Source organism: Elephas maximus, chromosome 10, assembly GCF_024166365.1.
Source record: "Elephas maximus indicus isolate mEleMax1 chromosome 10, mEleMax1 primary haplotype, whole genome shotgun sequence".
In the NCBI taxonomy this organism is placed as follows: Eukaryota; Metazoa; Chordata; class Mammalia; order Proboscidea; family Elephantidae; genus Elephas; species Elephas maximus.
The window spans coordinates 16,057,653-16,082,864 of record NC_064828.1 but is presented as its reverse complement, the minus strand read 5'-3'; the positions used below and the strand labels follow the sequence as shown (position 1 = coordinate 16,082,864).

The window sequence follows — 25,212 nt, the reverse complement described above, 5'->3', positions numbered from 1 at the left end:
CTTTTATTCACTTCACCCACTCCCTACATTTTCTTTTCTCTTTCACATTTCTTTCCCTATCTCCATTTATCTGTCTCCAGTTGACCTTGTCCATATTGTTTTTTCCTGTCACCTACTGTCTTACCCATTATAAACGTGTAAGTAGCTGCACTTATATTTAAGTGAGATCATTTCTGCATACCACAAAATAGATGTGGCATACATACAGTTGTGTAAAGGGGCTCACTTTGATTCTTTATGCTGTGTTCTTCCTTAAAATATACTTAAAATTTTTAAAGAAATCTTTGATTTCTTCTAAATGCAGTAGAACTTTGAAATATTTATTTAACTGTACCCTAATGATAAGGCTGGCTAAAATGACGTCAGAGAAAATATGATGAGAGAACCACTGATGGAAATACTCATTTTAGTCTTCAAAATGTTGCCTTGAGCTTTCTGCCTTTCTTCATTAGTCAAGAATAATAAATTAGCAGTAGCGTTATGTATTTTTAAAAAAGCTCTGGGAGGTTTAGGTAGAACATATTTTTCATGTTTAACAGCAAAATGGCTGGCTCAGTATCTAAAACGTTCCTAGTTCTCTTCCTATAGAAAATCACTCCACGCTCTGTCCATTTTGAACCAGAAATCAGCACTGTTTCTTGTTCTGTCAACATGGTTGTCCTTGAGAGTGTTTTGTGTATTCTTCTCCTTCCTCGTGGTCTGACAGACTGTGCTTGGCTAAGAAGGAGCTTCAGAGTATTAGTTCACTAACTTTGCTGCCACCTCTTCAACCCCAGTTAATGAAAGAAAAAAATCATCTATGAAGAACGGATGCATATCAACAACAAAATTTAAAAAAAAAAAAAAAAATTTTTTTTTTTTTTTTTTTTTTTTAATTTGTAGGGAAAAAAAAGAACAAAAGCAGAGCAACATTTCATTTGTGGTTATATTTTACTGACTGGTGAACACCCTTTGGAGAACAGTTTTGTTTCCAAGTCTCTGTGGTGGTGGAGAGCCCAGGTTCTGGAGCCAGACAGCTGGGTTCAGGTCCCACCTGGATTCCTAACGGGCTGAGTGGCTTAAACTCCCGTCCCTGAGTTTCCTCTGTAAAACAGGGGTAATAATACGAGCTACCTCATGAGGTTGTCGTGAGGATTAAATGATGTCGTATCTGTAAAGTGCTGGGATAGTCCGTGCTGAATCAGTATTCATTATCCTCATCCTCCTCAGTCATGACAACTGTGGATTTCATGTGTAAGTTTCCCAGCATTTCATCCATTTTGGTTCAGAGCTAGATTTAGCATTTGCCTTTGCTCTGTGTGACTAGTTTGTGGAAATTATTGACTCAGGAAATTTCATCTTTTCAAATGAAATTTTGGTGGCTATAAAATTTCTTAAAGATATAATTCATTCTAGCTGAGCTTTAAAAAACTTTTTTGATCAAGATTTATTATCATGTCAGTCTCAGTAAGGCCACAGTTGAGTTAGAGCTGATAATGTGCTTCAGAAACACAACAAAACATGTTTTGGAATGTTCACCACAGCATTTTTTTTGTACAAGTAAAAAATTGGAAATAGCCTAAATGTCTTCCAGTAGGAAAGTGTGTGAATAATTCTGGTAGGTCCACACCTATAACCAAAAAAAAAAAAAAACCAAACTCGTGGCCGTCAAGTCAATTCCAACTCATAGAAACCCTACAGGACAGAGTAGAACTGCCCCATGGAGTTTCCAAGGAGCGCCTGGTGGATTTGAACTGCCAGCCTTTTGGTTAGCAGCCATAGCACTTAACCAGTATGCCACCAGGGTTTCCTCTATACCTATAGACTGTGAAAAAGGAGATCCTTAGATACTGTATTAGAAGGATCTCTGAGACACATGGTGGAATGAAGAAAGCAAAATGAAGAATAATATGTACAGGATGATGTCATTAAAAAAAAAAAAATGTCCAAAACACAATAGCATGTATTTTCTTTGGACAGATGTGTGTTTTGTACATGTAACTGCATAGAAAAAGACCTGAAATGATACACTAAGGCCAGGGGAGGGGTTGAAAGGGGAGTTTGGTCAAAGACTTTATCATTATCAGTAGTGTTTTAATATTTACAAGGAAAAGTAGGTATTCATATCTTATTGATATAACTAAAAACTAGTTTTAAATTTAGGGAAAAATACACAGTCATGCAGCTGATTTTATTGGGATCTTTTCTTGCCCTTTCAAGGTAGGAAATTAGGAGTGCTTTGCTGTCTAGTTCTGTGACCAAAAAAGAAAAGAAAAAAAAAAAGCATTACCCTTTGTGATGGTTGCTGTCACCACCACATATAGAGAGATTTTTAAGTCCAGAACTCACAATGTGGTTTGTGTTTTTAAACACATTGTTTATATTTAGGGTCAAAAGCTACCAAACGGTACTACTTGGGTCATTGTCATGAAACCTAAACAGCTTACATTAGTTAGAACAGTGGTTCTCAGACTTTAGTTTAGGTGGAAATCGCCTGTAGGGCTGGTTCAATCACAGATTACTGTCCATACTCTTAGAGTTGCTGATTCACTAGGTACAGGGTGGGTGGGATTTGTAGTTCTGGCAAATCCCCCAAGTGATGCTGGCCAGGGACCCCACTTTGAGAGCCAGTAGGTTAACAGTATGCCTTGTTTGAGACTGAGTTAAGTGTGCTTGCACTCATTAAATACAAAAACAGAAAAAGAAAGTCAGGAATAGGAGTAAATGTGTGGCTAATTGCCTCCACGAACAAGTGCCTCGTTTGCCGTGAGACTCTAAGAACTGGATGGTTCCCTGCTACCATTGAACGGTTTGATCAAAGATGCCGTAAAAGAATCCTGATCTAAAGGGGGGAAATTTGGAACAGAATTCAAATTTCCATGGAATCCAGATTTTTCCGGAGCCATTGAAGCTAGATGAACTCCCAAAACTATTGCCCGGAGATAATCTTTAAACCTTAAACCACAAATATCCCCCGAAGTCTTTGGACCAAACAATAATTTAGCTTAGTTACTAAAGACTGTCTGCCTTGAGCATTGTGCTTTTTTAAAGAACCATCTATGTGGGATCAGACTGACAACAGCAACTCAAAAAGTTAGATAGGAATTTTGGGGGGCAGTGAGTTTATGTTAATGGTGGAGGAAAAATTTGGAAAAGGAAGGTAAGAATGGCTATACAACTTGAAGAATGTAACTAATGTCACAGAGTTGTATATGTAGAAATTGTTGAATTGGTATGTTTTGCTGTATATACTTTTGACAGCAACAACAAAAATAAGTGACTAATAAAAAAATGAAAAAATTTTTTAAAAAACAAACTGTTTACTAGAACAGTAAGTAGTAAATTAATATAATAGACTCAAGGAGCAAGGATTAAAAGAAAGTTAAGCAGCAAACTATGGGACTTAAAAAAATTACTCCCTAAATGTTACCAAGTCACTTCATACTAGCACAGACGAGCTTCGTTTAAAGTTTATCACAGTGGGCCCAGGCCTCCATCAGCTCTCTGATTTGCTTTCCCTTTGGAAAGCTTTATTTATGACTAGCCCCTGGAAAGGCCAGTTTAGCGTGACAAGTCATTGAACTGTTCATGGGAGTGAAACCCATGGCTTACTTGTGCTTAGACTTTTTCAAAAATTATTCTATGAAAGTAAGTCTTCCTGCCTCTAGAGGCCGCACTTTTTTTTTATTGCCCACTCGTGCCCAGCCCAGTGTTCAGCACCTAAAGCCGGCAGAAATGCTCGTTGGTTTAAATTGGCTTATAAGTGCTTTTTGGTCCACAAAGAACACAAATTCTCTAATGTGTCTCTTTAAGAAATGAGCCCTTAGTTAAATGCCTTGGGTTAGCTAGTTGAGCGGTTATTTTGCGTGTCGCTGAGATTCTTCTGTCCTCTCACTGAGGTGTGTCTGCTTGGATGACAAGGAAAGATGGAGTCCTCAGCAGCTGTTAAAACACAGCTTCATAAATCCGCAGCCAAAAACGCCCTTGCTGGAACAAAGCCCTGAAGGTGAGCCTGTTACCATTCTTTTTTGATACCCTGTTTGACATTAAATTATTTTGAAATTATGCATAGACTTAAACTTGGAAGGGACTGGACGGATTATTTATTTAATCTGTTCTATACAGAGCTATAAGGAGCCCTGATGGCTCAGCTGCTAACCGAAAGATTGGCAGTTGGATCCCACCACCAGCGGCTCCGGGGGAGAAAGATATTGTAGTCTGCTTCCATAAAGATTTATAGCCTTGGAAACCCTGTGGGGCAGTTCTACTCTGTTCTGTGGGGTTGCTGTGAGTCGGAACCAACTCAATGGCAACAGGCTTGGTTTGGGTATTGTCATGCCACCCTTATTGCGTTTAACTAGATTTCCCTAAGGAGCCTGGTGGTGCAAACAGTTTGCAATCTGCTGCTAACCAGACGGGCTGGTGGTTCGAACCCACCCAGCAGCTCCCTGGAAGAAAAGGCCTGGCGATCTGCTTCCATAAAGATACAAGAAACCTTCTGCAGCAGTTCTACTCAGGGGTCCCCATGAGTCGGGGACTGACTCGATGGCAGCTAACAACAGCAGCAACAGATTTCCCTGCTGCTGCTTGTTAGTTTCTGGTGGTCACCCCTTGTCGTGGCCAGGCAGATTACGGAGCCTCCGTAAGGTTGGGGATGGGTCAGGAGACCTGGGTTTGGTCATTCAGTCACATACTCTGTCACAGTCACCCTCACCTGTAAAATTAGGCTAATTATATATTTCTACCTACTTTAAGGAGAACAAGTGAAAAAAGTTATTAAAGGGTCTGCCAGGTAAGAGATACTTTTTCAACCTACAGGTTGGGAACCTTTCTTCCAGTGCTTGCACCCTTGCTGGGTATTGTAGCCCTTCCAATATTTTTACGTCTTATTCTTATTTGCCTTTTACTCTTTGTGACATCTCAGATTCTGGAGGACAAGATTATGTTGAGACTGTGATCCCTCGCAACCAGCTACCCAGCGCTGCATTCTTCAGTGAAACACAGAGACAGTTTTCACGCTATTTCATTGAGTTTGAAGAACTACAACTTCTTGGCAAAGGGGCCTTTGGAGCTGTCATCAAGGTGTGATGCAGAGTTGTCCCCAGTTCCTGTCAGAGCTCCTTCCCTGTTCCATGTACACAAAGACTTACGACTTGACTTCTATTTGGGGGCAGGGAGGGAAATTGAATGGTACCATTTGAAGCTAGGATCATCTACACCTTCTTGGAATTAAAGGCTTTATTTGAAGTTATACTGGGCACCTTAAGGGCACATCACTCCTCGTGTCTTGCTTAATATAGAGCATTAACATGGAAAACACCTGGTTATAACAGCACCTCAGGTGGAGTCAGCACCTCTAAGTGAAGCGTTTTTGTGTGCTTTGAATCAGAAGGAAAATTGTTCTCTTTCTCTCCTGTTCGCTCGCTGTTAGAGTGGCAGTGGATAAAAAGGTTCCAAGGTTAGAACAGAGGTGGAGCTCTAGCTGGAAAGGGCCCCACAGGGTTTTGATGGCTTTTATTATTGAGCTGGAAAATGAGTGATGCATAATCAAAGCATCCTGTTGTTAGGTCTTCTTTTCTTCATTCCACTCTGTTCGGGTCGAACTTTATTATTACCTGCCCCTTGCAGAAAGGGATTTCAACTGCTTTTATATAAGTATTTTTATTGAATTTAGGAGACCCAGATTAATACCCATATTATTAAATCCAGATGAGGTATCTGCCATCTTTCACACACGAAGGTGGTCCACCGTCAATTCAGCATATGTCTGTGCAGGATTCTGGGAGTGTTACTAGCAAATATTACTGTACTGGAAAGTACATGCTAGTATTACTGGGGAAGACCTTTTACACTGAAAAAAGAGTGAGTTTTCTGCAATAATTAGAGATAAAAAGATCATCTTAAGCAAGTTTTCAAAAGGAAGTTATAGTATCATGGGAAATTTTCAGCTTTCTCTTGAAAGAAGAGACATTACAAGTTAGGTAACAAAATAGGTCTGCTGTGGGAGACAGATGTGGTGATCAGGACAATCACAGTTATCTTAAAGAGGAGTGGATGATTCCAGTGTACGTGTCCCCTTAACTCAGTGTGATTTTGATCACACCCTTTAACTTCTTCGTACTTTACATTCTTGAAGTAAAATGTTAACAAGATCCTTGCTTCCTCACGAGTAGTTAAGAAAAATGAATAAGCTCATATAACAAACAGTGGCTGTCGTGGTGACTCTGACTCGTGGCGACCCCATGTGTGTCAGACTAGAACCCTGTGTGCTCCATAGGGTTTTCAATGACTGAGTTTTCAGAAGTAGATCGCCAGGCCTTTCTTCCAAGGTACTCATGGGTAGACTTGAACCTCCAACCTTGTGGTTAGCAGCTGAGCGTATTAACTGTTTGTACTACCCAGGGACTCCATATAACAAAAATATCTTAGTAATTTAATCCCCCAAGTTTGTTCTGTAGTTTTTGCCTGTGAGAACACTACAGTCCCCACACCTCAGCTCTGCGTTTCTAGGTTAAAGTAGGGCAGGCTGCTCAGTCATCTGGCATTTTGTAGGCAGTTGGATCCATTACCGTTTATGCACCTTTCCGCTTTAGTAACTGAGTTTCCAGTGTAGCTAGCTCCACACCCCAGTCAGTGCCTTATAGGTATACAAGATCTCATATAGTCGAACTTAAGGCAGGTAGATTAAATGTATGAATAGAGAGCACGTTCCATGTTTCAGGTCGTGTGCCTGTTTTACCAACATTGTCTTTCACTCTTGTGCCATTCTGATGAGATATTATCCTCATTTTCCAGATGAGGGGACTGAGGCTCGGAGGAGTTATGTCATTTGCATGAGTTTACACAACTACTAAGAAATGAAACCACCATTCAGACTTGTATCTGTTTTACTCCAAAGCTTGTACTCTTGCCACTACTGCCTCACAAAAAAAGAAATCTGAAACTCAGTTTTACAGTACTCCTAGGTTCCTGCATGGCGCAAACGTTTGAGCATTTAACTACTAGCTGAAAGGTTGGCAGTTCAAATCCACCCAGAGGCACCCCAGAAGACAGGCCTGGCAATCTGCTTCCGAAAGGTCACAGCCTTGAAAACTCTATGGACAGCCCCACTCTGCACACGGGGTCACCATGAGCTGGAACCAACTCCTAGTCAACTAAAAAGTTCATTTAGTACACATTAGTCATAAATCTTCAGTCTCAGTGACAAAACTAGTGGCAGTAATTGTGTTAATAGCAGTCCTTACTGAGTACTTTTTCTGTGAGGCCTTGATAAATGTGCTTTACCCACGTTATCTCATTTAATCCTTACAGTCACTGTTTGGGATAAGGGAAGCAGTATAAATGCCATGTGATAGATAAGAAAATTGAGTCTTGTGGAAATTGTCATTTCCCAAATCCCTCATAGCTCTATAAATCAAAGGATTAGAATTTGCATTCAAGTCTGTTAAAATTTTTGGAGTTTGTCTTTAGTGACTTTCAGTGCAAAAAAAAAAATCAGAAAAACTAAAATCATCTGAAAGACGACACTGACTTTAAAAGTCCCTTAGTAATTATAATTCTTTTTAAAACAAGGTTTACTTAGAAATTTAGGGTAGCAGATGTTCTACTGGAAAAGCAGGAAAGTAAATGTCAATAAAATTAATGACTAAAGGAGATTTTGTTTTCCCTGGGCCTTTTAGCAAGCTAAGTAAATCTCCGTTGGGGTGAGACATTTTCTAAGATTTTGGAAATGAAGGCTTTCACCAGCTTAAGAACCGCAGACATGGGGTTCTCGACCGGCGACTGGCGACGTTTGTTGTCACTTAGAGCTCGGGGTTCCCCGGGGAAGGGGTGGGGAGACGCGGAATAAATGCCAGCCTGCGAGGCTCCGCGCGGATGACAGTACCCGCTCCCTTCCTTCCCTTCCCCTGCGGCAGGTGCAGAACAAGCTCGACGGCTGCTGCTACGCTGTGAAGCGCATCCCCATCAACCCTGCCAGCAGGCAGTTCCGCAGGATCAAGGGCGAGGTGACGCTCCTGTCGCGCCTGCACCATGAGAACATCGTGCGCTACTACAACGCCTGGATCGAGCGGCACGAGCGCCCGGCCGGCCCGGGGACGCCGCCTCCGGACTCGAGGCCCCAGGCCCGGAACGGGCGAAGCACGCCGGGGCCGCCGGCGGGCGACACGGACGGCTCGGGCAGCGTGGAGGCCGCCGCGCCACCGCCCATCCTCAGCAGCTCGGTGGAGTGGAGCACGTCGTGCGAGCGCTCGGCCAGCGCGCGCTTCCCCGCCGCCGGCCCGGGCTCCAGCAGCGACGAGGACGACGAGGAGGACGAGCGCCACGGCGTCTTCTCGCAGTCCTTCCTGTAGGCGCCAGGTTCAGGTTTATGGGGCGAGCGCAGGCCAGGCCTCCGGGGGGGGCCCCATCCTAAAGCCCCGCTAGGGGAAAGCGATTCATCTAGAAATCCAGGCTGTTGAACATGTTAAAACAAAAGGCGGGAAGAAACCCACTGTTAGGGAGTATCCAAATGCAATTTAAAGGTTTTGTTTGTTTTTTATTTTATTATCTTCAAAAGATCTCCAAAATCCAAGCCTGGAGAAAGGCAAAAATAGAAATTACTTCCCATATCTGATCTTAATACATTTAATGGAGTTTCTTAGAGGGCTTCCCCTTCAGATAAGGGCTTCCGACCTTGTGGGACGTTTTCAGAAGAAATTTGAAGTCCTGATATAGGGCCACCTGCAGTTCCAGTAAAGACTACCAGATCGGTAGCTCTGATCCTAAACGAAGGTTTATGAATCTCAGAAGCCACCCTGGGCATTTACTTTCAGGATTGTGACCTGGTTTTATTTCACTGGATCCAGTTGGATAGAATGTATCATAACTCTTAGCTATTAACTTTTTTCCAGGAAAATAAGGCTGATTTTTATTTAAATCAAAAGGTCTCTGTTTTGCATATGAGGAAGGAGAAATCAGCATGGTTTGTGTGCGGATGGACGCCCTGGGGTGATGGCACGGTCTAGCCTCCTCGCCTTCCACGCCCTGGGGTGATGGCACGGGCTAGCCTCCTCGCCTTCCACGCCCTGGGGTGATGGCACGGGCTAGCCTCCTCGCCTTCCACGCCCTGGGGTGATGGCACGGGCTAGCCTCCTCGCCTCCCACGCCCTGGGGTGATGGCACGGGCTAGCCTCCGCGCCTTCCACGCCCTGGGGTGATGGCACGGGCTAGCCTCCGCGCCTCCCAGTGGTTGACAAGCCTGGTGATCTTTAGGGCTGTGACAGAGGTGCTGCTCTCTCTAGCATTGCTCCGTTTCTCTTTTCAAGACCTTCAGATTCTGAAAGTGATATCATCTTTGACAATGAAGATGAAAACAGTAAAAGTCAGCATCAGGTAAGTTTAGAAATTATACCGTTTTATAGGGTGGGTGTGTGAGAAAACTAACGTTGACTTTATAAATCTCAGGTAAAATATTAAAGCCTTAATCTGACATGCAAATGTAGAAGCCATCAACTTTAAAACATGATTCAAAATATATGCCACTCATATATTTACTGAGAGACTTTAATTTGTCCGCATAATGAAATATGCCTCAATTTAGACACAAGGAGCAAATTGAGATACTGCTGCTGCTTTTTCTTTTCTTTTTTTAATAAAAGCAGTTTCCTAGAGGATTTTGGAAACATTTATATGGGTGGAGATGTGGACTGGACGCAAACTGAGTAACTAACTAGACAGCCTAATCTCCCCCCACATCAGTTAATTTCGATTCCTTATTTTCATAGACCATCACATTGTTTTGAAACTCTGCATCATGACCCAGTAATAGGTCATGAAGTCAGTTTAGTAAGATCACAGTTGCATTATTTAATTTTTAATACAGCAGAGAGGAGTCGAGAACTCCAAAATGCATCCCACTATTAAAGGCACACCCCGTTTGTAGAATTTGTTTCTCCTGAGTATGTTCTGTAAAATACATTTCTTAGCGTGGATCACGGTCAGAAATGTTTGACAAGCACCGCTCCAGCCTCCGACCCCACCCAGCGGTGCTCTGAGCTCAGTGGGGAAGCTTTTAGCTGCGAGGGCTGGCAGTGTTGCTGCAGAGAAAGGGTCTGCAGCTGGAGGCTGATGGGATGACTTTATCACCAGGAGGAAATGTGTCAGGACGAGCGGCCGTAAGGGTGCACTCCCGGTAGATAAAGACAAGCCCACGTGGAGACTCTGTTAGACAGGCAGTTAAATTGATATGAAGGAGGTTTGAATGCATTAACCAATTTTTTTTTCTTATAAGTACGTACCTTGCTATTGGTTTTGGAAACCCTGGTGGTGTAGTGGTTAAGCGCCACAGCTGCTAACCAAAAGGTCGGCAGTTTGAATCCACCAGGCACTCCTTGGAAACGGTATGGAAACCGCATGGGGCAGTTCTACTCTGTCCTATAGGGTTGCTATGAGTCAAAATCGACTCGACGGCAATGGGTACCTTGCTATTAAAATAGCCTAGAACTCCTCGCAGTTAAAAATTTATAAATGATCAATGCAACCATGAATAATAGCATAAGTAATCTAAACTTCTGCTGAAACAAAAGTTAGGTATGCGTGGTTTTAGGATACATTAAATTATTCTAAGGGCACCAAATTTATAACCCTAGTTTTGCTCAGTTAAGGGCAGTGTTGCACAAGCATTCAAATTGATGGGTGGAAGCCTCCCAGAGATTACCAGTTTTCTATGGATAATTCCCAGGGTATATAACTGACTCAAGAGCAAAACTTGATTGCTTTCAGGGCAGAGCTTTGGTGTGCGGGTGTTTTGTTTGTTTGCTTGTTTAGTATTTGTTTTGTTGTTGTTTTCCATTCGGTTTGGCTTGGTTTTTCTTCGATAAAAGAAACATGTTGAAAAATGCTTCCCCAAAAAACTGTAAATCTGAAATGACCAAATGCTAACTAATGCTTTTTCCTTATTTGGGAGAAAAGTATGTAAGTACATCTATTAGAAGAAAAAAGGAATTTTACAAAAAGGTTCTGTATATTACAAAGCAGATTAGCTATCAGGACAGACTAGCCGTGTGGAGGAGCAGAAGTCTGGAGGATCACAGTGCTTGTTCTTCAGGATGGTGGCCCAGAAAGCAGCATGACCTTTGGCCATATGGCCACATTTAAATTGTTTTAGCTATAGATGGATTTTTAGTCTTCTGTTTCCAAAATAAGCCTACCACCGAAAGAAGGCCTTCCAGTAAAACTGAAGCCTTAAAATACCAGCCTGTATACATTCTGCCCTTCTTATCCATAGAAGGCTCTCGATAGTAAGAATTGGCTTGACATGGAGTCTTTCTGTAGTTTACATGTCTTTAATACCTACTTGTTTCTCATTTGCCCCATCATCATCCTGTATAGCAACAGACCTGTAAACTGTATGATAGATTTTGGTAATAGCAAAATTGCATTAAAAATGCTGTAAGTTTCTAAAAGACAGTGGTTGTGTTCTGCTCATTGGCCTTCTTCTAAGGCAACAGGCTTGCCCACGTATGGAGGGGCAGCAGGGTGCAAATACTTGACGATGGTGATGATCTTGTTTAACTTCAGCCCTGATTTTGAGTTTTCATGTGTTCTTCCTGGATTAGGAAGAAGACATCAGTGAGAAGAACGGTTGCCACGAGAGTGAGTCATCAGTGACAACCGAGGCTGTGCACTACCTGTATATCCAGGTGAGGCCCTGGCATGCAGCCTGGTGACGCAGCAACCCCTAGACATTGCTAGAAGGTATGTTTCGGGAGACTAGAATAAGACAGTGGGCAGAAGAGGGCTCTCTGGCACCTCCAAAGATGAATTGGCCAGAGAGGATCGAGCATCAAGGCCCTTACCCCAGCCTTGAACTCATGCTTTCCTGCAGTGCCTTGTTGTTGTCAGGTGCCATCGAGTTGACCCCACGTCATAACGACCTTGTGTATAACAGAACAAAGCATTGCCTGGTCCTGCGCCATCCTCACAATCATTGCTACTTGAGCCCTTTGATGTTGCCACTGTGTCAAGCCATCTCATTGAGGGAGGCGCATAGGGCAGTGGTTATGGACCTGGATTCCAGCTGCTTAAGTTCACGTCCTGGACTCACTAGTCACAGCTGTGAGCTCAGGCAGGATTCTTACACGCCCTGTAAATTCTCCATCTGCACATTAAATGGTAGTCCCTATCTCAGACTTGTTGTGAGGAATAAATGAAGTAATGCATATGAAGTGCTTAGAGCCGTATCAGAGTTCAGGAAACGCTAGACTGTGCGTGTTCGTAAACTCCACTTGGTCTAACTAGCTGAATGTGGGCAAGTAAGGCATGAGGCCCACACACTGTTGTGCATGCAGGAGAAACACTGGCATGGCTTTAGACCAAGAGGCTTGTCTGTCAACCTCTGGGAGAGCAGAAGCACAGGGAACCAGTTCCAGTGAGGGGTTATTAAAAACAGGCCTAGGCTTTGGCCTGCTGACAAGCCTGAGGGGCAGCATCGAGAACAGGGGTGAGCAGTTCCAGCAGAGAGACAGCCATAAACCAAAGAGGGAGTTTTCACCCTGCCCCAAGTAGCCAGGACTGTGGGCCATTATCAGTGTTTCCAGTTACAACTGCAAGCAGGCAGATCTGTGAACGTGAAATACAGCGCCTATAGAAGAAGGTACTTCAGACCAGGTGTAGTGTTCCCAAAGGGACGAAGTTGGCGGTTGCTTTCCTGGATTTGGAGCTGGTCTTAGGTATTCCCTAACATGAATAGTTTTAAAGCACCACTCATGTGTGTAAGAAAGCATTTGTCCTCCAAAAGGCTGTTTATTGACTCTACCGTGTGCTCTCTAGTTATGATGAGGTAGACTAAGTACATGAGGGAGTGGGGTTGTGGAGTGGGAGCCAGAAGGCTTGGTGAGGACCTGGCTGAGACCTGGAAGGTGAGCCCTTATTTGCAGACGGTATTCCAAGGACAAGAGTAAGGACAAGTGCAGATGTTCCTTTCTTTAAAAACAATAAAATCCTTTTTTTCTGAGAATTCTCAACTCTGGCACTGGTTTGAAACATAATAGGCCAATTTCATAAATCAACTGATTTAAGATGTCAGTGATAACTGCTTTGTTTTCTGATACATTAATATACTTAAGAGGGTTCAGACAGAGCCCCTTTTTGAATGTTTTAATATTAACAGTGTTTTGTTCTAGACTCAGAGGTCATTTGTCATTAATTTAATGTACAAATAAGAAAGGCTGATGACATCATTAGATTAATTAGCCCTTGGAAAGTGTTTGGAGGCAATCTCATAAAACAAATAAGATTTTACTGAATTCTCATTTGTTTCTATTATTTGTGACAAGGATTTTAAACAAGTTTAGTCTTATTTTTTAGCATAAGCAATAGTATAAAAAATAAAAATGGTTAGGTTAGGGTGCTGAGATTGTGAGTATGTCCCCAAATTTTTAGTATTGTTGGTTTCTTTTTTCAATTGAAAAAAACCGAGGCTTTCCCGTAAGTGTTCAAAATCCATGGTGCATGTTTTTAAGTGGATGATACCATTAATGGCAATTATCCTCCTTAATTTAGACTTCTTGCACAGTCGCATGCTGACCAGCCTGTTCTTGTCCGTAGATGGAGTACTGTGAGAAGAGCACTTTGCGGGACACCATTGACCAGGGCCTATATCAAGACACCACCAGACTCTGGAGGCTTTTTCGAGAGATTCTGGATGGATTAGCTTATATCCATGAGAAAGTAAACTTTACATTTCCTTATTTTCTGAAAACTTATGTTTATATAAAATTTATGACTGAATAAAAAAATCAGATGTTATAAGAATGGAGGAGAAAACAGAAATAGAGAGAAGTATGGGTATATTGAGATAAGCTATTTTTTTAGAGACTAGAAAAAACTGTCAAAAGATTAGAAAATAGTACCAAGTATCAAAGTTCAAAGAAGACATTGACATTTAGGACAAGGATTGACAAACGATAGCCCACAGGTCAAATCCAGCCCACCACCTGTTTTCTGTATGTATGGCCTGTGAGCTAAGAATGGGTTTACATTTTTAAATGGTTGAAAAAAATCAAATGAAGAATAATACTTTATGCACGTGAAAATAATATGAAATTCAATTCTCGGTGTTCGTAAATAAAGTTTTACTGGGATACAGCCACACTCATTTGTTTACAGGTTGTCTGTGGTGCTTTCATGCTACAGCGGCAGAGTTGAGGAGTTGTGACAGAGACTGTACGGCCTGTAAAAAGCCTCAAATATTTACTATCTGGCCTTTAAGAAAAAATTTGCCTTCTCCTGGGTAAGGAGGAGATGTTTGAACATGTATGGAATGTAAAGATGATTCACTGAGCTGCTTAGAATGAAGTGAGAGCCTGATTGATGGGTGTTATTTTATTCTAACTGAGTTAGTGCTGCCCTTCCCAGGAACATGGAGAAACCACACAGTCATCTGATAAGGACAGAAACAGGAACATAGTTTGACACATGTATAAAATGTCATTTTAAAGCTAGAAATTCCCGTTACAATGTAAATACTAATAGGCCTCCCTTCAGGATAAAACACTACTCAAATTTTTAAAATGGGATTGTAATGCATTTAAAAAAAAACTGCCATCAAGTCGATTCTGACTCATAGTAACCCTAATACGACAGAGTAGAACTGCTTGCTCCGTAGGGTTTGCGAGGAGTGACTGGTGGATTTGAACTGCCGACCTTTTGATTTAGCAGGCAAATGCTTAACCAGTGTGCCACCAGGGCTCCTGTATAACATTAGCCAATATAAATACAGTCATGTGCCACATAATGTCCGTGAATATACATTTGGGCGGCCTTATTACCAGAAGGTCGTAGCTAAGATGATCATGAACTTGGCTGATTATCACTGCCAGCACCGGGCGCCAAGTTCGGAGAAGGGCCCTGCCCCGGAGGCTGGCACTCCGCAAGCTCTTTTTTTTTTTAATTCATTTCTTTGTTAGAGCTCTTTTAATTCATGTTTGCAAATATTTAACTTTTTTTTTTTTTTAAAGGTAAAAACCTCACCCCATCATTCTTAACCCAGGGGGTAGAAAGAGGACCTATAAGAACAGGGTTTAAGACAGGGCTTCCACTTTAACCTCTGCATGGCTCCTGCCCCAGGGCAGGAACTATCTTCAAAGCTGGGTAACCCAAACCTGCCCAGGGCAGGAACCACCTTCAAAGCTGGGTAACCCAAACCTGCCCCAGGCAGGAACCACCTTCAAAGCTGGGTAACACAAACCTGCCCCAGGCAGGAACCACCTTCAAAGCTGGGTAACCCAAACCTGCCCCGGGCAGGCACTACCTTCAAAGATGGGTAACCCAAACCTGCCCTGGGCAGGCACTACCTTCAAAGCTGGGTAACCCAAACCTGCCCCAGACAGGAACTACCTTCAAAGCTGGGTAACCCAAACCTGTGCAGCATCCAGAGCCTGCTGAGGGCCGGCCTCCTGGGGTGCCTCCAGAGCATGTTGGGTGCTTGCCGAGTGCCAGCCACTGGAGCTTGCCGAGTACCAGCCTCTGGGGCAGGGCCTTTCTCCAAACTTTGTGCGCGGCACTGGCAGTGATAATCAGCCAAGTTCATGATCGTCTTAGCTACGTCCTTCTGGTAATAAGGCCGCCCAAATATTAAGATCTCGGCCTTGCCTTTGGGGTCTAACCAGCTCACACAGAGAATGATCCGTGACACACGCTCAGCATGTGGGATGTGCTCTCCACCCAGACTGCAGATCACTTCCACCAGCCAGACCTCAAGGTGAACTCTATATGGTGTATAAAATGGGTTCCCACAACGTCCCAATCACATTTCACGAACATATTGTGGACATTAAGTGACACATGACTGTATATTAGTTTTTCCTTTGCCTCAATTTTTCTTAACCTTAAAATGTTTATGCTGGGCCGTACTTATACTAAGCTGTACATGTCTAGCTTATAAATCATTTGGTGGAAGCAGAATTTGCAAAGTCGGAAACAAAAAAAAAAATTAGTTGTAATGAGAGCCGTGAGGACTCTATCGCGTGATATCGACATGGGGTCCTAGAACCATGTCGGTGTGCTCTCTTCCTCTCAATCTAATTGGCTCGGTATTTGCCAGTCATCTGCTGGGCATCTAGCACTGTATCACACCTAGAATACACAGAGGCATGCGTATCTGACAAACCCCATGCTTGACAGGGACTTCCTGTTTTTGAGGAAGCCGAAATTAAAGAGGTCATACAATAAAGTGCTTTTATTCCTTTTAATTATTTCTTGTATTATAATACATGAAACAACATGATGAGCCCATAGGAAGGGGGGGAGAAAGCAGTGTACACGTGGCAGATAATCACTGAGCACCTGCCACGTGTGCTGGGGATGCAAAGTTGGATTCTTAGCATTACTGTAGAAGCTTCATTGGTGAGTTGGCACCTGTAGGTATTGGTTCATCTCAGATAAATGGAAGAAAGCAAAGGAGTTTCCCAGGCAGAGAAAACACTGCAAAGAAAGGAATTAAAACAAAACCCACTGCCGTCGAGTTGATTCCAACTCATAGTGACCCTATCGGACAGAGTAGAACTGCCTGATATAGTTTCTTAGGAGCGCCTGGCAGATTCAAACTGCAGACCTCTCGGTTAGCAGCCGTAGCACTTAACCACTACGCCACCAGTGTTTCCAAAGAAAGGAATAGAAAGAATAAAAATGGTGTGTGTGTGTCTCCCTGACCAAAGCCAGCCTTGTGTGATACAGCAGAAAGAAGGGTAAAGTGGTGAACGTGGTGAAGGGGACCTTGGACATCACAGGGAACTATTTGGATTTGACTTGATGGGGGGGCCACCACCATGTAGAACTGGGTGATGAGGGAGAGGTGACTGGCTGGACAGTCGGGAGACAGGGCAGAGGACAGACAGCCTGCACCAGGAAAGCCTGTGGGAGAAGACCTCATCTGATTTTCATCCCTAGGTTGGCCCTTCAAATTAGGAAATGCATGTAAGTATAAACTAACCTTGGGAAACAATGATTGGCTTCTTTGCTGTCTCCCAACAGGGAATGATTCACCGGGATTTGAAGCCCGTCAACATTTTTTTGGATTCCGATGACCACGTGAAAATAGGTGATTTTGGTTTGGCGACAGATCATCTAGCCTTCGCTGTGAGTATTTTTAAAATTAGACTGTATCTGAAAAGGGGCCCATATGTCTTCACAGTCGTGCAAGCACTAGAAGACAAGATCGTCAGTGAGTTCACTGAACTTTGCCGTCTAATCCTCAGCAAATTTTAGAGTCTGAAGGAGCAAGCTGCAAATGATCTTTTAGGCTTTGAATTGTGGGTGTGTTATAGTGAGTGCATGCCACTTGAGGGAAATGAAATGATTGCTTTGTGGATGATATTTAGGTCAGAGGCATACTATATTTTATGAGTAATTTGGTGTTTTGGTCTACCATGCCACGCACTGGGAAACATGCTTTATACTTGAAGCGTTTTCAGTTGGTTTGGGGAAATGAATTTTAAAACATAAAAAGCAGGAGAATCAGTTCTAGAACGTGACTCAGGAAATATTTGCTCTTCATAACCTGGTATAGAAAACCGTGGTGGTGTAGTGGTTAAGTGCTATGGCTGCGAACCAAAGGGTCGGCAGTCCAAATCCGCCAAGTGCTCCTTGGAAACTCTGGGGCAGTTCTGCTGTGTCCTATAGGGTCGCTATGAGTCAGAATCGACTCAACTGCACTGGGCTTGTTTTTTTTTTTGTTTTTTTGGTGAACCTTGTATAATAGTTGTTTAACATACAAAGTGGCAAGAACTGAGAGCAATAGTGATACCAGAGTTAGAAGATAAGAGAACATTTGCACACGGCTGTAAGGACCAAGAATGACTGTAAAAAGAAAATGGCATTTCAGATGGGCCTTAAAGGGTGGGTGGGAGTCCAGAGCAGAGATTGAGGGCAGAGTGTGCTAACACCAGGGCAGAGGATTCTAGAGAATAGGAGCAACATAAGCAAAGGCCCTGGGGTGAGCAAACACTGGTCGTTAAAGACCAGCATGTTATCTGGCTGGTTGGCTGAAGCTAGGATGTGGGAAAGGAGGCTGGAAGGTGGAAGTGGAGTCATGTAGGGGCAGACCTTGAGCATCGGAGGACAAATTTTACTTAGAGTCATCAGGAAACAAAATCAGTAGTAAATTCAGTTAAGTCTAAGGGTAGTCCGAGAAGGAAAATCGGGTTGGGATTAATAGTGAGAAACAGCACGGAAGCTTAATTAGAAGGTGAGGTTGGGAGTGGAGAAGGAAGGAGGTGGAAGGGGAATAGTAAGGAGGTGGTCCTGACCACAACAGTGGCTCATGTCGAAGCAGCCTAAGACCAGCGGAGGGCCAGATGATGGGGTTCTTGATCCCCAAAGTAAAGAATTTAGCTTGATCCAGGAGGCTGTAGTAAGTGAGGTAGATAAGAGCACAGGCTGTAGACTCCCGCTGACCTGGGCGAGGCTCCCAGCTCTGCCTCTTCTTTGTGGTGTGACCTTGGGGAAGTTCGCTAACCTCTCAATGCTTTCGACTAGTCTCTAGACTAGTTTCTACCTCGTGGGGTTGTCAGTCTGATAAAATGCAAATGCAGGCAATGCACCTGGAACAGTGTCTGGCACTAAAGCATGTTAAAGGTGCTTTTGTTGATGGTGGTGGTTGTAATGGGAACTGTGGAATAATGTCATAAAAACAGTGATTTAGAGTAAGAGTGAACCAATGCTGTTACAGATACAGCGGAGGAAGGGGAGGCGACCTAGGAGGTGTTGGCAGTGATGGTGGAACAGAACTGGGGACCAGCCTCTAGGAAAAAAGAATAAAAATGGATCCAGGGAAGAACAGCAGTGGGAAAGTTAGAAGGAGGAGTCTGTTGGAATTTTGTCTTTTAAAATGTACTATTAATCTTCTTAGTAAATAGGTTCTATTTTGGTATTTGGAAATAAATTTGTTTCTGTGAACTTTTGAGTGTTTTACCCAGAAGAAAGAGTTACATAGGGAATTATCCTTCTCCCTTTTGATTCCATTGGCTTTCCTTTGAGCCTTGTATTGGTGGGTTAACTAAACTAACAAATTTTTCAACTCAAAAAGAGCATTATTATAATCATTTTGGTTTCAGTGTAATATTTTTCATCCAGTCTTCATTTAGAAATGGATAAGCCATTCCTGTGAAATAGTTTAACATTTTTATTTGATGTTTGGTTTACTCATATCTTTAGGCTGATGGCAAACAAGATGACCAGGCAGGCGATCACGTGATTAAATCAGACCCTTCAGGTAAATGCAGAAGACCGTATCGTTAATTAGTGCGTTGAACAGCAGGCCACAAAACTTGTTCACCCGGTACCTGTTTTTCATTTGTAAAGATTTTATTCAAAAAAATTATAGTTATTTATTAAATTATAAAAATGCTTTAGTTTTTATCCCCACTATGTTGATTGTTCTTCAGAATGCTAAGAAATTAGAGCTTAAGTTAGTAGGGTAACTGACTCCCACGGGTAGACGGTTACACTGTATTTAACCCAGAGTAATATTTTTTAGTAACGTGAGGCTGCCTTATGACCTGCTCTGTCCGGGTCGTCTTCCTCTGGCACTGTCCCTTCTCCACAGCAGGAAAGACTTCCTTGTGTGGAGCAGAGTGGGCGGCCACACGTGACGTACAGCTAATCGTCTTATGCATGTCTCGTTATGTGTCATGCTTCACTCTTAAGATACCCTTTTTTTAAAATAGAAAATCACCTTATCTGTAAGTCCTGTTATTGGAAAGCTCTCCTTCCTTCCTCCTCACAGGTCATTTGACTGGGATGGTTGGCACGGCTTTGTACGTAAGCCCAGAGGTCCAAGGAAGCACCAGATCTGCATACAACCAGGTAAAGGAGGAGCTTTTGGGGAGAGGAGAAGTAGGTGTCTCAAGAGTGAACATCAAGTCACAGCATTTGGGGCTTAGTCACTCGTTCACTCAATGTATACATATACAAAAAGGATAACGGTAGTGGTTGTACAACTTGATGAATGTGATCAACGTCACCAGATTATACATGTAAAAATTGTTAATTGGCGAATGTTTTGTTATACATGTTTTTACCACACTTTATTTATACATACATACTCACACACTTATTGAGTGCCTATTCCATGCAGGGCACATGGTACCCAAGGGTGGTGACTGAAACCAGCACCATCGCTGCCAAGAAGCTTACAGTCCGTCCATTTATCCAGATAATATTTGAACAAACCCCTATGCCCAGGCAAGGCCCCGGGCCAGGCACCAGGAACAACTCAGTCAAGTGAATAAGACATTCGTGGCCCCAGCTCTCCAGGACCTTATCCAATGGTAGAAGAAAGAGAAGAAACAAGTAAAAAATGAAGGAAATAATCACAACTGTGTTAAGTGCTAAGAAGAAAAGAGATGGGGTCCACTGCCAAGAGAGCAGCAGGGCGTCCTTAGACTGACCAAAGGAGGCCTCCCAGAGAGGATGGCATTGAGGATAAAGGGTGACACAGAGCAGGCCATGCAAAGTTGGGGAGTGGAGCATGCCTTGGAGGGAAAGGGGGTGAAGCAGAGGCAATAGCATGTGAAAGGAGAAGAGCCCGGGTGGTAGATAGCTGGACACAGTTAAGGCCGGTGTGGCTGCAGCATGGTAAGCGACAGGAGAGAGAGGCCGGAGGCGAAGCTGGAAGAGAGGCCAGGTGAGCAGGGCCAGGTCGGCCGTGGTAAGGAGTCTGGGTTTTATTTGAGGTGCATGGGGAGCCACTGAAGACTGTTGAGCGAGAGTTCGCCCTAGCTGCTGCCAGGAGGTTTGCAGAAGTCCAGTGGGGAGGCTGGTAGCTGGAACTCCAGTGATAGCGGTAGAGATGAAGAGATGCACCCAGATGCGGGATACATTTTGGAAAGAAATTGAGAGAATTTTCTGATGGAGTGGATGTTAGGTGAGGAAGAGGAAGGAAAAAGTACAGCGTCCAGGCTCCTACCTGGAGCAACTGGGTGAAGACTAGTTGGCTGAGATGAGGAAGCCTGGGGAAGAGACAAGGGGTAGGAGGAGAAAGATGGCAGGAAAATTGGGTTTGAGACATGTTAAGTCTGAAATGCCTGATAAAAAAAGCCATGATGTCCAGTAGGCTGTTAGAAAGCCAAGACTGGAGTTCAGAGGAAAGGTCAGAGTCGGAGGTATAAATTTGAGAGCTGTTGGCACACAGATGGGATTTAAAGCATGAGACTGGTTGAGATCAGTTAGACCAAGAGTGCAGAGCTCTCTGTTTAAACAGTTAGGCAGGAAATTGGCACCAAAGCATATGATCAGGCTGGCAGTAGAAACTCAAGCCTGGGTTTGCTTCCGACAGGGTCCACTGGACAGTGACATCAGAGCATCTAGCGCTGAAGCAGGCCCCCCGGTACCCCGTGAGGGTGAGGGTGTCGGGGACGGACATGTGCACCGTGGGCATGAGGGCACATTTGGGGTCATCTTCCTGCGTCTGTTTGGCAGAGCATAGTGAAATCCTTCAAAGTGCTCTGCCCTTCAGTCTGGCAGTTCTACCTTTAGAAATGTATCCAGAAGAAGCAACCAGGGACATCCAAAGAGATTTCTGTAAGAGGAGGTCATAAATATTGTGTGGTCTCACTAATATGAAGTACCTAGAATAGGCAGATATGTAGAGATCCAAGTTCAAGGGTGGTTACCAGGAGTGGGGGGTTATTGTTTAGGAAGCATTGAGCTTTAGTTTATGGGATGAACAATTTGGCAAAGAATATTGGTGATGGTTGTACAAAATGATTTACCTAATCAATCTCACCAAATTATATACATGGGAAGTGTTGAATTGGCAAACGTCGTATTATCTATATTTTTACAGCAATAAAAAAGGGGGATCATCACAGCATTATTTATACTAGTGAAAAATAACTTAAGTGTTTAAAAATAGGGGACTGGTTAAATAAATTATGGGACACCCATAGAAGTGAACACCATATATCGTTAAGATCCTGTCTTAGGAGAATGATAGAATAACGTCGAACAATATTGAGTGACTAGAAATTACACAGAATAGTGTAGTTGTAATCTTGTAGTATGTACATGTGTGTATACAGAGAAGAGAAAAAAATCAAAGTGGTCATATAGTGAACATCTGTAGTAAATACCCTGAACAGTGAGATGGTAGGTGATTTCTGTTTTGTTCTCGGTGCTTCTCTGCATGTCCCAGCTTTTTACAGCCAACACGATAGAAAATGCCACAGTGGATGTTTGTTTTTATGACTTCAGAGGTCACTCGTGGTAATTTGAGAGGCTCCCCTGTGATTCCTTGAGTCCAAATTCATTTTAAGAGTTTTTCTTGAAAATGATCTTTCCCGGCCTGGTGTGTCCTTTCTCAATCCTCATTGGCATGTCTTTGCAGTCAGGAGATGACCTTTGCTGTTAGCTGCAGATTTGTTCTGTGTTTCACTTTTAAGATGATTAGTAAAGATGAAAAAGCAAATTGTAATGACAAATCTTGGTTGTCCATTCTCTTGAGGCATTATTTTCAGTCTTCAGCCAGTGTTTAACTGCATCTGTGTATAGCTAAAAAAGCCAGTTGCAATTCATTTTCAAGGAAAATGTTGAGACAACTCAGGCCAAATATTTTATCACAACCTAAACGTAAAATATCTCACTTAGACTTTATATCTGTAATTTTTTAAAATAAATCATCAAATTTTTCTGGTGTGGCTTGTTTTCCATTTATGCAAACTTTTTTCCAGCTAGCAGTGCTCATCCTAAATTCTCTGGTAAATTATACTTTGATATCAAGGCTCATTAAATACAATTTTTCCCCCTCAGAAAGTGGACCTCTTCAGCCTGGGTATTATCTTCTTTGAGATGTCCTATCATCCCATGGTCACGGCCTCAGAAAGGATCTTTATTCTCAACCAGCTCAGAGATGTATGTATCAGATGTTTTATTGTATAAATTTCCAGGAACCTAATCTTCCATGGAGATCAGAATTCAGGGCGGGGTGTTTTTCTGGTCCTTATCTTTGTCAAGAAGCTGTTCTACTGTAATTTTAATGACTTAGTTGCCAGGCTAACAGCTCTCTCATTTGCAGTGAAACATTTTTTAAGCAGGGGAAGTCACCTCACTTAAGGTCTTATAAATAGCAGTTTTGGTAGCCAAAGACTGTCACCACTTAGAGGAGATCTTACTGGTCTCTCTTCTGTATGTCTAGTAAGTGGAAACCTTCCTCTGCCTACACAACCAGTGATGAGAAACTTTCCCCAGTTTTGTTTATTTTTGGAAATCTTACCTGCAAAAGAGGTCCCTAGGTGGCGCAAGTGGTTTGCAGTCAGCTGCTAACATAAAGGTTGTCAGTTTGAACCCACCCAGCCATGCCATAGAAGAAAGACCCGGTGATCTGCTTCCATAAAGATTACAGCCAAGAAAACCCTACGGAGAAGTTCTACTCTGTAACACATGGCATCGCCATGAGTTGGAATCGCCTTTGTGGCAACAGGTCTGGTTTTTGGTTTTTACCTGCAGAAATTGCTAGGTTAAAATTACTTTTTTTTTTTTTTAAATTATTCTGAGAGATTTACCCTTGATTTTAAAACAAAGGAGGAATCAAAAAAAAAAATTTATATTTTATCAGTTACAGCAGAGAGAACGGGCAATAAGGGTAATGAATAGTTCTAGAAATTAAAGATTACAGCAGAACGGACCTGGTGTAGTAACGCCTAAAGAATAGCACCATGACCAAGAGTAAAAAGGGACCTAAGAAAATATCAACCACTTGAACTGGCCTTACTTTTTTCACCCCATGAAATTTCCATTTGTGTTCTTGGGATTAATCTTTGCTTTTTTTTTTTTTTCTGTTATTGCCCAAACTAAAAGGGACTAACGTTACGGCGTGTGAGATCAAGGATGGGCATTGGAAATGGCATTAAGATTAAAATGGAGAGTAATGTTTGGGTGAGGACGATTTAGATTCAGCTATTTTTTTTTTTTTTTTATGTGTGAGCAAGAGGAATGGAGAGCCTTCCTCTTACTGAACAGAGCAAAGCAGGAGTGTCTGTTAGGTTAAATCATACTTTGTAACTAAGAATACTCCTCTAGATGCTTTGGGAAACAGTTGAGATATTTTATTGTCCGGAGTGTGAACAGCTGTGTTCACATAGTGCAAGAGTAAATTAAGCGTCCTTGCTTGGACTTGCGAATGGCATCGATGGCCTTACTGAGCCTCACTGAGGTGCCTTTCTTTAGCCTAAAAGTCATGTTCGTTCTCTGATTTCAAGAGTATCTAAACTGTCAAGTTAATCTCATAATTGCAGCCCTATTTATCAGACCGTTGAGAACTTTTTGGGAGGTAGAGATTTTTGTGTTAACGGTTTTTTATCAGTCTGTGTTGGTGGTTTGGCGTCTTGCCTGTTTTCAACTCTGTGTTTAACAAAAAGGACCTTATTTTTCTTGGAAACGTTAGATTTTAAAATACTTTGTTCTCAGGTTCCTCAGGCCCCTTTGCAGTCAGGCCCCTTCTCCCACATGGCAGCCACTGATCTGCTTTAAGGCACAGTAGTTTTTCCCTTACTAGAATTTCATACAAACAGATTCATAAATTCATATAGACTGTTGTGCTTGGTTTTATTTAGCTTTTGAGACTTATCCATGTTACATGTGTATTAGCAGTGTTTCTTGTCATTGCTGTTTTTGCATTCCATTTTATGGATGTGACCACAATTTATATGTGACCCATTTGCCGTTGAAGGATATTTATATTGTTTCCAGTTCATGACTATTATGAATAAAGTTACTAAGAACAGACAAACAAAAAAAACACCTTTATCCTTAGATGAGATGCTTTCTCTAAACCTAGGCTGTCCTTTGAGTACTGTTTCTATTAAAATGATACATATTTGGAAGAATGGGCATCAGTTCTCAGTCAGTCTAACCTGGTGGCGTAGTGGTTAAATGCTACGGCTGCTAACCAAAGGGTCAGCAGTTTGAATCCACCAGGCGCTTCTTGCAAACTCTGTAGGGCAGTTCTACTCTGTCCTGTAGGGTCGCTATGAGTCGGAATCGACTCGATGGCACTGGGTTTGGTTTTTGTTGTTGTTAACCTTGTTAGCAGATTTTTATTTCTGTATTTGATTTTCTTGCTTCTGGTGAATGATGCTTTCACTGGCCGTCTGCCAAGCCCTCACTGATTCGAATATAATATCCTTTCAGCCCACTTCGCCGAAGTTTCCAGAAGACTTCAATGATGGTGAGCATGCAAAGCAGGTAATTTTCTGA

General features: G+C 42.6%; 1 protein-coding gene across 3 annotated transcripts in view; it reads left to right on the top strand.

Annotated features, from left to right (window-relative positions):
* EIF2AK4 (eukaryotic translation initiation factor 2 alpha kinase 4) overlaps positions 1-25,212 on the top strand; it is a 112,876-nt gene that overhangs the window by 52,284 nt on the left and 35,380 nt on the right. For all 3 annotated transcript variants that reach the window (XM_049897405.1, XM_049897406.1, XM_049897407.1), the window contains exons 10-20: positions 3,879-3,985; positions 4,904-5,061; positions 7,896-8,326; positions 9,285-9,351; positions 11,577-11,660; positions 13,567-13,689; positions 16,993-17,097; positions 19,174-19,231; positions 19,745-19,824; positions 22,768-22,869; positions 25,147-25,200. In XM_049897405.1, coding sequence (XP_049753362.1) covers positions 3,879-3,985; positions 4,904-5,061; positions 7,896-8,326; positions 9,285-9,351; positions 11,577-11,660; positions 13,567-13,689; positions 16,993-17,097; positions 19,174-19,231; positions 19,745-19,824; positions 22,768-22,869; positions 25,147-25,200 — 1,369 coding nt within the window. The remainder of the gene's footprint in view (positions 1-3,878; positions 3,986-4,903; positions 5,062-7,895; positions 8,327-9,284; positions 9,352-11,576; positions 11,661-13,566; positions 13,690-16,992; positions 17,098-19,173; positions 19,232-19,744; positions 19,825-22,767; positions 22,870-25,146; positions 25,201-25,212) is intronic.